We start from the raw sequence: 15204 nt of genomic DNA, 5'->3' as shown, positions 1-15204 counted from the left end.
GAGTTTATTGATGATGTATGTGCTGAAACAAGTAGCAAGTGAATTCTGAAGTCAGTATGCTACAGACCTACAAAAATGAGAAGCAACTGAAGTTGGCTGCAACAAAGTTGGCTGCGTGGCAGGGGATTTTAAGGGACACTTGGTGATGTCCATGGCTTACAGACTTTGAGAAGTCACTGACTTCAAATGATTTGTATCCAAGAAAGAATCTTTTAATTAAACTGATATTCTTTTGTCCAATTACTTTTGCGCTCCTGAAAATGGATTAATACATTTACAAATGTCTGTAATTCCCAAAATGTTCATGCAATGCTTTTGTTGCTTTTGTTGTATCCTTTGAAATAAAGCTGAAAGTCTGTACTTCAATCACATCTTGATTATTTGATTTAAAATCCACTGCAGAGGCAAAATTACAAATATTTTCTAATTGTCCAGGTGGTTACAGAACTAACTGCATCATCTCCAGAAAGGTGCCAAATGCCACCTCAAACATCTGCCTTTACACACAGCTTCTGTTCATTATACTGTTGCTTACAAACATACCGTTCCTTCCCTTCAGCCCAATTAATGAGCAGTAACCTTTTTATCAAAATTACAAGCATTCATGAAATGACCAGATCACGTCTAAACACTAATTTTTAAGACCTGGAATTCCACCTTTTGTTTTTAGACAGGAATTCAACTGGTAACTTACTGGGAATGGTAGTATTTTTAACTCCTTATTTTTATTGTTCAATGTGCCATTTATGAAAGCGGCAAGCTAATCTCATACCTGGAGGCACATTGCAGATGCACTCTGGGTATTATGGTGTATCACTGGGTCCTTGAGAACAAAAGGATACTTTCACACATGCAAGACTGGCACTTGTAGAGCTTTTGGAGCTCCGGGGAACTGTTTAGCATCCGTGTCTCATGTCTTTCTCTAGAGCCCGCATATGGCTTTTCTATCTGAGAGAGAGAGGGGCACAGAGGTCAACTTTAACTGGCTTACAGGCTGCTGAAAAAAGACAAGTCTATCCTTAGGTTTGTCAGGGCCACATATTACTCTGTGCCGAACAGAAACTTTAAGGCTTGCAGTCTGTTTATCTGCCTGTAACGGTCACCTAGCTATCGGTTAGTCTTTGCAGTCCCATTCAGAGAGATCGCTACTATAACGCACCCCACCATTAAGACGACTTTGCTTGTTCACATTGTCACTCCAGCGTGTGCTTTCAGGTGGCGCGCTGACATGCCAGAATCGAGACGTAACACAGCATCTATCTCTATGTTGGCTCTGCTTGCATCAAAGTGAAACAACATTTTTGCTCCATTCTAGCTCTTCACCTTTCACACAGACCAGCAGATGTAGGTGCAACTGCCCCACCTTGAACACACCATGGAAAAGGGCTTCTCTGTGCTTGCCACACATAAATAGAGCTGTGCTACCATGGGCTTCTTATTGCAGAAATGTGTCTAAGATGCTTGTAGCTCACTGTGTGTTTCTCCTTTCTGCCTCCTGCTGGTAGGATCATCACAGCTCCAACAGAAAAACCTATGGGACAGCATGTGTGAGTGTGTGCCGTACTCCTGTATGTGTGTGTTTTGCACTGGTGCAGCTGGTGGGATAGAATGCAAGCACCAGTGGGGTTTCAGAGAGAGACAGATGTGTACCTACCATCTTCCTACAGCTCCGTTGCCACTTTAATGACACCGGCTCTAGTGTACATTAGATTATTAGACTCCAGAGTACAATATCCCAGACTGGATAATATTGTTTTTCCTCTGGCTGATGATGCATTACAAAAATAAGGAATGGTGTAACAGATGTCTCTCGGGGTAAAAATAATAAATCACACAGACTTGTAACACGGTCGAGAAAAAATGCGCCCACAAACACACCCACATCCATGAAACACTTCAGTGATTCATTTACTCTCTTTATTCCAACTGAGCAGCAAGCCAGGAGAGAGGAAATGAGACAGAGAAATGGAGGGGAAAAAGCAATTAGTTTGCATTTAACTTGCAAACATCATTAAGGCGTTGGTACTAATTGTGTTGTTTTAAACAGGCGAAATTTGATAATGACTTCATTAGCAACTCACTCTAATGATGACTCCTAGGGTTTAGCGAGAAAGAGGAATAAATACAGGGAGGCAACGAGTGAAGATGTGTGTATGTTTGTTCATGAAAGTGCGACGAGACAGGGGAAAGAACAAACGGACTGAGGCTGAATCACCGTTTAGACACAAAGAAAATGATACATGCAAAAAAAAAAAGTCACCACCGTGGGCTGAACAGGATAAACAGAATAATAAAAGCAGAACAGATGCGGCTAAAGAGGTGTGTGTATATGAAGGTGTTTCTAAAGCTGTGTGCGTGTCCTCTGTAATGCAGGACGCGACTGCTGGAAAAGGGAAGAGGTCTAATCCATAATAAGGTGGTTTGCTGCATGGCTGCATACATTACTGCAAACATTACTGCATCAATCAGTACTAAGCTGCAGTGTAATTTTCTGACTCCCTATTTCTCTCCCTACCTCATCACAAAGACAACACCCCATGGCTATTTCTGATGAGATTCAGAGGTGGAGAGAGGGAATGAGGGTGAGGAGGAGGGGGTGTTTATGTGGAGCAACCTCTTCTCCTCTCCTCTCCTCTCCTCTATCCAGCCCCCTGATTAATTTTCAACTAGATTGCTTGGCCGGCAGTATTATTAGCATAAAATTTCCATGGATTAAGCCCGGCTATGAAACCCTTTCATCAAGCTGCTTGTCTAACACAAAATTTCAAATCTCATTTTGTTTCTAATATCATTTTCATACTAGGGGTGTGATGAGTAGAGGGTCTAAAATGTGGATGGAGTAAGGCTGCTGACGAGGTAGTGAAGGGAAGGGGGGGGGGGGGGGGGGGGGGTTTCAAAGATAAACAGAGTCATCAATCAAAATTAAAAAGAGCCCAGGGTTTGGAATGAGATCTCATACAAGCAGGCACACGTATGCACTCGTGTGTCTGCATGTGTGCAGGCCTGTATTTAACATGCAGCTGGCCTATCAGCCAAGGTGAGGGCCAGATGAATAGGTGAGGTGGTGAGTGTAGGTTTAATCTGAGCTCAGACAAAAGAAAACACGTGTCATGATCTTAATTCCTCATCCTCTGGCGGTTTATGTCACTGTTGTTTACTTCCGTGACCACGCACGGCACCGCCACACCTCTGCAAACTCTTAAAATGCCTGTCAGAGTGCTGGTGTTTGACAGCCACCACAATAAATAATTCTTGATTATAAAAATATGCAGCGCTGTCAAAGCTCCGCGTCGTACCATTAATTATGAAAAACAAGGAAGGAGAGCGGCAGGGGGTTATTTTAATAAGGATACTGAATCAATGCAATTTAATCAATCCGAGCTAATTTAAAAAAAAAACTATATTGTGAAACAATCAAGGTGTATAAACATTATTAAAATAAATGAACTGTGCTAAAAGAAGCGTGCTTAATTAAATGATACAAATTGTCATTCCATGGTTGTAGTTAGTTTGCTGACACCTTGGAGAAAAGACTGTGACACACCCGACCAGCCTCGTGCCGTCCACTCCTTCTGCATCCTTAACACTAATCATTACACTAAGGCCATATGGTAAATCTTGCCTTGGCTAGATGGCACATTTTCTCTACATTTGGTCATTTGAAAAGAAGTGGATCATATGTGTATGTGCACCCAAAGATGGTGAACTGTCCATACACACACACATAATTATTTAGACCAGCGGTCCCCAACCTTTTTTGCGCCACGGACCGGTTTGTGCCCGACAATATTTTCACGGACCGCAGATAAATACAACAAAATAAAACTAGTACCGGTACCGAAAAAAATAAGATTTATTTACAACACACGTGAAAAGACCCAGGAAAACAGAGTTAATGAAAAAAAAACGATAACAAAATAACGCTAAAAACCGATAAAAACCCTGAAAACCAACATTCAACATTATGCACTCCACACTGTATATAAATGCCACTTGTTTTGCACATATTCAACTCTGTATATTTTATATATTTTATTATTATTATTATTATTATTTTATTTTATTTTTTTACTATTTAATTTGTAAAATGTGTATACACACACACACACACACACACACACACACACACACACACGTAGGAAAATATTTAGTATACACATCCAGAAATGCATACACTATTATATATTGTACATATATTTATTAGTTTCAGGTTGGCCATTCTTGTATTTTGCTCGTTTGTGTTGTTGTGTTTGCACATCTCTGTTGCTTGTGGGGCTCGCACACAAGAATTTCACTCGCATGTGCTGTGCCAGTGTGCCTGCACATGTGATGTGACAATAAAAAAAAAAAAGTGAAAGTGAAAGTGAAAACCATACATTTCACACCTGAGCCTCAACTCTCGCGGCCCGGTACCAAACAACTCCGGTCCGTGGCCCGGGGGTTGGGGACCCCTGATTTAGACAATTAAGATCATTTCACCTCATCTTTTAACTCAATGTATTTCTCTACAGGACAATTTTTTACTTTAAATTTTTTACAATCAGCATTTCTTTCAGATGGTTGAAGTGTAATAAAGAAAGTGTTATAAAAATGTGTATGAAACTATCAAAAACTGTGAGAATAAGTATGAAAAAGACAATGTAATCCCATAGTTTAATTATTCCACATATGTATGTGTTGTTGGAATAAAACTTTAAAAACAACAGTCTGTTTTTTTCACATTTTCACATACTTGTATTGACTTTCTTTGACCATAATAAAATGAAAACGGAAAAGTTGTACGCTGTTTTGCAGAGGACAATGTTCAGTTGTTATTTGAACATTGTAATGCTTAATGAACTGAAAATGCAATATTTTGTATTTCTAATTATGCTGCGTCACAACGAATGCTATGCTTCTGTGCCAAGCCGTAGAGTTTCCAATCAACCTATCAAGATGTGATTTAACACAAAAGTTTCAGTTTTAACAAAATATTGTGTTAACTGTTTGCAGCTGTTTTTAGACAGTCCTCCATTTTCAGAGGTTCAAAAATAATTAGACAAAGTAACGTCACCAAACTGTGCATTTCCTCTTTCGCTCTCCTAGGCCTTTACTGCAGCTGCCTTTAATTCGTGCTTGGTTTTGGGGTTTCTCTGCCCTACGCTTTATATTTAATAACAAAAAACACTCTATTGCTGAGAAATGCTTTTGTGTCATTATCCATTTGCACGCTAAAGCTCCGTATAGTCAGTTTTTTCGGGCCCTAGCTGAATCAGAGGAGACAGCATAGCCCTGTACCCTTCAGAATTCCTCACATCATCAATAAACACCAGTGATGTGCTTCAATAGGCAACTGTACATTCTAATATTGAGAGCTTGAAAAAAAGAAGGCAACTCGACTTCTTTAGGTTTGTGAAAATGTTTCACTTTCCATCAAACAACTGCGTATGCAGTGAAGTGAAGTGAGGAGTGTTCAGATTTCTATATGGGAGAAACCAAACAGCCACTCCGCAAACACACGGCGCAACATAGAAGAGCTTTGAGATCCCTTCCCAGGCACTTCAGCTCCCGCTCACACCTTGCCTCAGGTGACTGAATAGGTCCCGTGCTAGGTTGAGGCGAGGTCTCAGTGGTTTCACCCTCAACCCCCGGTGATGGTAAAGCCCTACACCTTTTTTCACACCAGGGCTTATGTGATGACTCACTGATCAACAGTGAGGCAACAACCCTCAGGACCAACTCCAAATGGGACAACCTTCACTACAGGTGAAATACCTGGGACTCTCCAACATTTCTTTTAGAACTGAAGCTTGGATTAGAGGCGAAATGTTTTCACCAGCCTGAAGTAGTTGCCTTCTTTTTTTCCAAGCTTTCAAGAATATATGACAAACACAGACATGTTAATGTCATAACACTGCTTCAACCATTGTTAACCCATGATATGGTATCAGGTCAAGTCTGGAGGAGGTAGGTTTTATGAATGTAACAAGATATAAACCACCTGTTACACTAAAGACCAAGAAGGTCATATTAAGAAAGAGAACACAATACCTTTCCTGGTGGAGCTTCTCCAGTTTCTGTCCAGTTCCCATTTGCAGGATTAACATGTTCACTGAAAACTCCTACTACACTGTTTGCACTGCAATCCAAACACACAAACAAATGACTCAAGGCCACAGTGCTGCCAAAACAAACAAGTGATCAGTGAATATGATTATGGATGGGATTATGGATGGGATTATGGATGCACAGTGACACACCCATGCAGAACAGTTGCTCTTGTTATATTTAACGCTAATTGGAATTCTATGTCCATGAGCAGTTTGTGACATGGAGCTCAAGTCCGTGGTGCAGAGGCACAAACATGCGTGCCTGCTTGCCCGCACACAAGAACACACTTATTTAATGTTCAGTGATTCGTTATCACTTATCAGGAATAATTGCTGCATGTTTGTGCAACTGTGAAATTGAACAAAATCCCACTCCATATAATTAAAGAAAACACAGTGAGCACACAATAATACTGAGAGGCCAGGAGAGCGTGAAGGCACGAATACAACCAAAGGCAAACACGGCCTATTATGTTCTTTCTCTATCTGAACCTCAGACTCGGATCCAACCTGTGGAGTCTTGTCAGGGTGTTCGTGAAATGTGATTTCTTCACCTATCACTGTGTATGTTACATTACCTCAGCTGTCTGAACAAGCTCCGTTTGGAAAAAAAAAACGTTCTCCTTCTCTTGTGTTTCTGACGCTCTTTTCATCTTTTAGCTTCCACCTACTTGTCTCACTTCCTTTCTGTCTTTTTCTGTCTGCTTGCATGAAAATGACTTCCTCTGTTGAGTCCAAGGAAACACCACATAAAGCAATTACTAACAAGCCTGATGTGCAAGCCCCTCCTTTCCCTTTGTGTAGGGCAGGGATAGAGTGGGGCCAAGTGCCCTTCAGCAAAAGTGAATTTTCCAATTTCAGTTAGTTCTTCCATGAATAAATAAACAAATGAATAATTGAAAGGAGCAACATAAATAAATAACATCACAAACATTTCACCAGTACTCATAAGTATTCCGGAGATAACTTGGGCTGCATGCTAATGATAAAAACAGTACATGTAGCAGGTTGAGATGCATTATTCACCGCTCTGCTTTAAGCAAAATTATATAAATAAAAATCTTTCATGGAACTCAAAACATCTTCTCAGCATTGAAGTGACAGGCCGGTCCCATTTATAACACACAAGGACACTGTGGAAAACAAATAACTGACCAATCAGCTGCAGGCTGGAATAAAGAAATAAATAAAAAAAACTAGCAGCTGTTGATAGGTTCTCCAAGATTCCAGAAAGCTGTCGAAAGAAATAAAAGAATTCTTCCAAGTACTAAGAAAGAGGGAAAAAATTCAAAGTATTCCAACATAAATGGTGACAAGGTGAATTCTAATCCTGAACAGTTATTGAAATATTTGGACATTAAAAAAAAAAAAAAGCCATTTTCAGTTACTGACAGAGATCGTCTACACAGAATTGATTTATATGTGAATTCAATTCCGTGAGCAACATTGCATCAGAGGATCTGAACTGAAAGATGGTGATTTCTAGCGTAATGGTTCCATTCTTGGTTGGAAAAAGCCTCGTTTGTAAAAGCATTTCCGACCGAATCCAAGCAGCGCCACACACACTCACCAGAGAGCACAACAAATCTGTGCGTGCTATAAAAAGCCGATGTGAGATATGGAATGAGAACCCAATGCACAGATGCCATAAGCAGGTCTGGTAATAAGAACAGACTGAGGCAAGGGTTATAGAATGATAAATCATTCAAAACACAGAGTCGCAGCAGCGTGACACAGGTTGTAGCAAAGTCCTGGATTATGAATAAAAATATCTGGCTTAAAACCACCGTGTTGTTGTTGGCACAAAGGCGATTAATCACTTTTTTGAAAGAAAGTCAGATGGCGCAAAACTACTGTGAGATAATAAACACCAGTTTTGGTGGGTTTTTTGGAGACCCTGGAAATATCAGTCTGACAGAAATGTCTTACAGCAAGCTACACTTAACTGCTTTAGGAAGCCCATGGATGCAACTTGTGGCCTTCGAGCACAAGGAAAAAACAAGTCAGCTGACCTTGCGATTACCTTTTTTGCTATTTATTTCATATGGGTATGTCCAGAGTTTCCTAATAACTCTGTTAAGTTTGTCAAAGTTTCAAGCAGTTTCATGTGTACCGGTACATAAAAAAAAATAAAATAAATAAATAGCGAATAATGTCAGGATATAAACTAAGTGAATAGTTAGTGTCCAACTAATGCACTCAGTAAACTAAGTCCAGATCAATTCTGGCTCATTCTGCTAATGTCCTACTCAACAGAAAAAGTGGCAAAGGTGCGAATCACATGAAAGCGGTCTTGAATGAGGATTTAAACACAGATTACCAATCTTAATGCGTTAGAATAAAGAACAGCACATCAGCAAACACGGTGGGAGGATGGCCTTTGTCCTCTGTGTGACTCGTTTCTATAAAGCTCATTAAGGGATACTGTTAACATGCTTCCTAAGCACAAACTGTTAATTAAAAACACAGGGCTAATATGCATTTTAACACCACACTTTTGAATGCCACGGAGGGGGAAAAAAAAAATCTAATTTTCTCCATGGTTCTGCTGATTGCAGGCTGAAGCGTTGCTGAAGTTAATTACAACCCTGTGATCTGATGTGATGAAGGGGTGACTGCACGGCACGCTGCCACAAGCTCTCCTCCCTCCACCCCACGACTGCAATCACCCTGAGTCTGCTCATCGTTATTGCATTACCACAATACCCATCTCATCCAGACTGAAGGTTCTGCCCTGTTGTTATCTCCTTTTTGTCTCTTTCTCTCACAGTCTTCATCTCTGTCACTAACATGTCCTACAGTCAGGGGTCACAAGGTTTAGGCTCTTGCAGACACAAGTCAATGCAAGAGATATTTTTTTAATCCTGCAGCTTCCTCCGTATTTAGTTCACAGTTATCTTTCACAATCTAGCAAGTTGGGCTAAAAAACCTGAAAACATGAAGGAGTTTACAATACAATACAATAACAATGCGGCTGTTAGGTGGTGTCTCGAGCCTAAATCTGTCTACAGACGTCCATAGTCTGTGAACTGTGCTGCCCTCACGTCACAGTGTGCTGCTGCGACATTAAAACAACACGTCTGTAACAGGTCTGATAAGTTTTCACTAAAAGACAGTCAGAGAGGGGGGGGGGGGGGTTTATGAAGTGACAAACTCACACAGTGACAGGATCAGCCCATAAAAGTCCATGCGAATGAAATGAACGAGTGTTTGCTGGGTGTGAAAATATACTACGGCACACACCTCTGTAGACCCTTCTATTAATCAACCTGTCCACACTTTGTTTTGAGAGTAATCTCGTCCAACCACCAGAGAAGCACTCAGCAGTAAGTGGCGCTTGGCTGTGCTTTGAAGGCCGTGGTTTATTGCCATCCCAAAGCACGGCAAGACTGTGTTGTAAAAACACATCATCTCAGGGCTCAACACTTGCCTCCAGTTATGCACTTCACACGTGGTGATCTAGCGTGGGGCCTGAAGAACTCCTACACCATTCCTGCCCTCAGCGGTGCTATCACAGTTAGATATGTAATAAGCCTTCATTCGTTTCCAATACAAAACAGACAATCCTACTTATCATCACCGTAGTAAGGTCAGCTCAGATCTAGCTCACTTATCTTAATAGGGACGATTAGGTTTTGTTTGTTTTTTTTACCTCAATCATGCCAAAAAACAAAGGTGAAATTCCTGAAAATTTCCTCTATCGATGTTAAAACCTACTGAGGTGACTTGAGTGTAAAGATCGGTCCCCTTCGACTCCAGAAACAGACTTCTTTGGAAGTATCAGAGTCACAGAGTCATTCAGTGTGTGTCTGTGCACAGGTGTTTCTTAATGTTTGTAATCTAAGGGCCAGACATTGCCCTTCAAGCATTTGACACAAAGCTGGGTCAAACACAGCAAAAGATATATGCAAATTTTCTATTAATTTATTTTATTATGTGAGAGATCAAGGCTCATCATTATCAGAACCTAGTGGCATACTTTGAGCCTTTTCAACAATTTTATTTGTTACCAAGGTTTTTCTGCATTGAACAAGTGTCAAGGCAGGGACACCATTCCTTCGAACATACTCTCTCCTCTTAACAAGAGTGAAAGGCACCTTACTCCACAAAAATCAAGTGCCTCTTCTCACGACTTGACATCCTCAAGAGTGCCCTCTTTTAATATTTTAATAATAGGATCAAGAGTGCAAACAAAATTCAAAGCAAATAAAGTGCTAAAATATTTACAATGACACTGTGCTGTGTGGTGGGAGAGTACAGACAAGCTGGGTGTGGAGGATGGAGTGCTGAGATAAAGCTCAGCGCAAATATGTCCATCTCTGTAATACAGAGCAGCCAGGGGCTAATGAACATTAGCCATCAGTTCATTCCTGACATTAAAGAGCCTACTGTTTTAGGAAAATAAGGCTGGGCTGACCGCAGACACAGAGTTTTAACACAAGAGAATATATAATACTGACCTGACATTTCAAATCAAGTTAAATTTCATGCTGGAAGGAGTGAAGCACCCTGTCAGATGTTGTTGGCGAAACATAATGGAGGTCTGAAGAATAGTTTGCTGTTAAACTTCTATCTTTCACATCCTTGACAGCGGAGATTATTTTGTACCAAAGTGCAACAATGTACGTCTGAATGCAACATCCGACTTTCAAGGATGCAAAGCTTAAATGTTTCTGAATGTACCACTGATGAAAAGAGCCTCCGACCACTGGCTTATAGGTGACACAGCTGCAGTTCCTCTTAAAGCAGAAATACTATTATGTTCTCAAAAGGAGGAGGTCTTTGGGTTAAGGCTTGAAGGTCCATAGCACTCCTAGCCTTTTTCTAGATATCCTATTAAAGATCAACCAAAAGAAATGATTAACTGAGGGTAAAGGTACACATGAGCACTTGTACATAGTGGCAAAGCCTTTGCTCTCTACTGAGGAAAACAGTCACGCGAGTGTATGTGTATTCACATATGAGTGTGCTTTCGGTCAATAGGAGGGCCAGCGACCTTTCTTTGCACCACTTGCCTCTCATCCTCCAGCAGTATCTTTGGCCCGTCTAGCTCCACCTGTAGCTCAGAAATCTCGTCTTTGTTCTGCCTCTTTTGCCTCCTTCTGCACAACAACACAGACAGGAGAGAGGGAGCAGAGGTGAGGCGTGCGGGGAATTGAAGCTGTCTGTTTTTAAAGGTGTCAGCACACCTAACTTTTGCATAATACATATCACACCTCAGAGATGATCCATTAGCAGGTTACAGCAAAAGAGCCGAGCAATAAACTGATGAGATATGGCTCCAACAGACACACAAACGCGTCACACACAAATACACACACACACACAATATCCTCCATTTTTAGAGCCAGATGAGAGGGTGGGATTGTCCCTGCGGTGTAGCCTCGTGTGTGGCTGCATTTAAAACCACTTTTACTTCTGGGCTCTGACCCTACACTGCCTCCAGAGAAAGTGCAAAAGACAAAGTGTGCGATAGAAGGAAAAAAGAGAGAAATAGAGCAAAAGATGAAGACAGAGAGAGAGCCAGACTGAAAAAGGGAAAAAGCAAGCCACCACACCCCTCTGTACTTCCAGACACTGATTTATAATTTTAATATCTCTAATTTCCACAGCAGTGCCCATTTTCCAAATGTCATTTTCCAATTTATGTCAAACCGTGTGACCATTTTTCTTAATACAGCTTATGACAAGCTCGGTGGCAAGGCGGATATGCAATTCAGATTGAGTGTTTTACAGGCACAGCAGCAGACACACTAGGGTGTTTGTGTGTTTATCTTTATCAGTGTCTGCTCAGTATTTTGAAGGGGAAGCACTGAGAGCGTTATACACTCGGGAAAAATTGGGTTTGCTACAAAATATGTGCCTTCGGGGAAGAAAACCATAATTCTGCCATAAATCTAATTATTACAGTTATCATAATAAGAATTATGATGGTGGCAATGATAATGTATTAAAATATGCATTAACGTTAAGAGCTTGAAATGGAATGTGGGCTGGCTTTATGGCCGTTACATGAATATTGATGTTAATTAAAACAGAACCTCTCTTTTTATGTAACACTCCATCTTGTTGTAATGGTAAGAGTTGTACATGGTGGCGAGTCGGATGGAGATGAAGTCATTACTGGCTGGTTTGCCCCACAGAGGCAGTCTGGAGCTCCTCTTTGATGTGCTAGGGTCTTTCCAGGCAACCTCTAATCTCTGTGTGTTAATCTGGATTTTCCCATCATACGTTGAAGACTGCAACTGAACATTAACGGTTGGGGGAAAAAACCCTCAAAAGCAAAACTAACTTTTCTCGAGGTTGGTCACAAAAATTACTGCAAAATATTTAAGCAGCCACACGCATGATTTTCAATGTTTTGATATAACATTTAGCAGTTTTAATGATGGCTACGTCACTGATCTATGAGCCATTCAAGCATTTAACTGAAGAGATGAACCAGTGTTGTGTCTCCACACAAAACAACTCTACTGTTTTGTTGTAAGCAGTCTGTCAAAGAAAAAAAACAAAACACAAACTGGTTCATGTTTCTTTAACCGCCACAAATGAAAGAATATGAGGTATAAAAAAAGAACTCCCAAAGAACTATTACTTGAAAACTTGGCATGTCTTGGCTTTGAGTTCAGTCTGTTCTTAAAGAAACTGAGGGGATTGGACAAGTGTCAGGCTTAAATCAATCCATCTATAGCAGATTAACAGTATCTGAAAGTCATGTTGTTAAGAAAGAGGAAAAAATCCAAATGCAAAAAGACCTGATACAGGACCAGAGGGTTTATCTGACCCTTCAGATGATCCATTTACTCTTCACTGATGCCTCATCAGAAATGGTCTCAGTGGAAGGGTTGCTATTTCCATTCTTAAGGAAGGAAGCAAGTAAAGGCTCAGGCCAAATTACACAAGAAATGTAGGTCTCATGGATTGATAAATCCAGATATGAAGTTTTCAGTTTGTAATCATTATTAATATATATACAGAGAGGAGGTTAGGAGATAAGTACAACAGTGAGTATCTACAAACACCGCTCTGTCTTGGTTTTCGGTGCATTTCAGTCAGTAGTTTTAGAGATCTTGCGACTGTCAGATTTGATTCACCATGTAGCACCATCTAAACACCATCTGATTTATAAAGGCTTCATTTGTAAGTATAACAATGATCCCAAACCTGGATAAAAAGTCATGGATTGGCCTCCCCACAGCCCAGACCTCAGTATTACTGAAGCAGTGTGGGATCATCTTCAAGGAGAACAGAACAAAAGGCAGACAACATCCAAAGAAGCGCTTTGAATGCCCTTCAAGAAGCCCAAATAATTATTTCTGACTACAAGAAAGCTTGGCTAAGAGAGGCTGTGCTCATCGTACCACACATTGACTTTCGGGCATTTTAAAATTGTATGTTTTAAGAAATTGAGCTATATATTTTCCTGGGTGGCTCAGGAAATATTCACAGGTGTGTAGGTCTAGAAAGTCAATCCCATTTAATAACTGTTTTATATGCATTTTATGTTTTAACAATAATTCTGGGTTTTTATGGTAATAGTTTTAGTTTTAGCAGTTTTAATACTTTCTGCTTTTTCTAGTTGTCTTACTTTCTTTAATTGCATGTACTTCTTTGACTTTATATAATTAAAGAAATTCCTTCTCTATTTTCTAGCCACCCTTAAACCCACTAAACTGTGAATTAAAACACAATTTCATGTTGGGGTGTATAGTGAATATTAATATACTGTATGCAAAATAAATGTGCTTACTGCCAGCTGCTTGTTGGTAAATTGACATGCGTGTGAAAAAAGGACATTTAGTGAGCAGAAATAAATAAAATTTCTTCATTACGTCTCATAATTCCTTCAAATGGTCTTGCAGTTTTGATACGTCATGTAATGATGTACTGGTACTTCCATTAAATGATAAAGGAGAAAGTAAATTGCTTTTATAATAAAACCAGCTTGGGGAATCTGTAACAACAGTGTAAAGAGGCCACAAGACAATTAAATGCTTATGAGAATTACCTCATTAAGGTTGACATTCTCCACATCCAAGACTACTTGTATATACATTCCTTGAAATGACACCTGACTCCAGGCTGGTGGCTCCTCAGTGTTGCTGGGTTAAAGACAAGCCCAAACAACAGTTCTTGATCAGTCTACAAAAGCCAAAGAACTGCTGTGGCTTCAAGCATGTTTAAAAGCATTAATAATAGGTGGGATCTAAGTAATAGAATAAGGACTTTCTATGGCATTGTGGTGTTACGATCTGCTTAAGGTAATCTAAACAGTCTCACCTCTATCCCTCATCTCCCCTCTGAGCCAAACACTTATCGACTCTCTGAGTAGCGGCCCGCCAGCACATGTTCCCAACTATTGAAAAAAAAGGGTAAAAATAACAGGAACAAGTTGTCGGAAATGAAATTTCAATTCATCCAGTCCCTTTATACACTGGTGCGAGAGCCTGTCGTTGAGAGGGAGGGATCAATAGTGTTTAGACAGCGGGGCAGATTTTCTAAGCGCTGGATCAATAGGAAGGAGAGAGGAAAAAATACCCTGGCTTTTCTCTGGCTGTTGTAGTAAATACGAACAAATCAGTGGCCTTAGGCTAAATGGATTGACCAGCTGTTTCCGAGTTCTGTGTTGTAAATAAAGATCCATTCTGAGGTGCGTAACTGAGGCTCAAAGGCAAAAGTGTCACTATTCAGGTTGGGCCTGCACAGGTTGTGCTGGACCACACAAGTGTCCTGATCAGAAGGTGAGGAAGGCCAGGGAACAGAGGACAAGCCAGAGAGCCGAGGACAGCGAATCACAATAACTTATTAGGGTAGCTCAAACAACCTTTCATACGATTTAAACTTCAATAATTACATACACGGGGAGAACATAGTTACTTTCTTTCTTTATTTTATACATCTGGTTAAGTTTGAAATGTCCAACTTTTGCCACTTTTTATCTAGACCTTCACTGCATTACATAGCACTGAAGTGGGAGGCATTTTTCCACATGTGTTGCACATTTTATTGCCTTCTGAGAAGCATAGCAATACTCCGCTTCACTAATTTGAAATTCTATTGGTGCATTTACTCTTCCTTTCAATCACAAATAAATGTGGGAATGGCAATTTTATTT

The 15204-nt window shown here is 40.3% G+C and overlaps 1 protein-coding gene across 14 annotated transcripts in view; it reads right to left on the bottom strand.

Moving 5' to 3' along the window:
* LOC147338995 (uncharacterized) overlaps positions 1 to 15204 on the bottom strand; it is a 137685-nt gene that overhangs the window by 21973 nt on the left and 100508 nt on the right. For 10 of the 14 annotated variants that reach the window (XR_015128608.1, XM_086287524.1, XM_086287440.1 and 7 more), the window contains 3 exons: positions 14370 to 14445; positions 14098 to 14191; positions 11105 to 11191 (listed from right to left, as the gene is read on the bottom strand). Coding sequence is in view for 4 of the 14 variants with exons in the window: in XM_086287504.1 (XP_086143630.1) it covers positions 14130 to 14191; positions 14370 to 14445 (138 nt within the window). In the remaining 10 variants the exon portion in view is untranslated. The remainder of the gene's footprint in view (positions 1 to 11104; positions 11192 to 14097; positions 14192 to 14369; positions 14446 to 15204) is intronic. The other 4 variants (XM_086287446.1, XM_086287474.1, XM_086287519.1 and 1 more) reach the window with 2 other exon arrangements.

The sequence above is a fragment of the Aulonocara sp. 'chitande type north' Nkhata Bay genome, linkage group LG1, assembly GCF_057382095.1.
Source record: "Aulonocara sp. 'chitande type north' Nkhata Bay isolate Kocher_YH1m ecotype deep benthic linkage group LG1, A_spYH_male_GT1.1, whole genome shotgun sequence".
Classification (NCBI taxonomy): Eukaryota; Metazoa; Chordata; class Actinopteri; order Cichliformes; family Cichlidae; genus Aulonocara; species Aulonocara sp. 'chitande type north' Nkhata Bay.
This window is presented reverse-complemented; position numbering and strand designations above follow the sequence as displayed.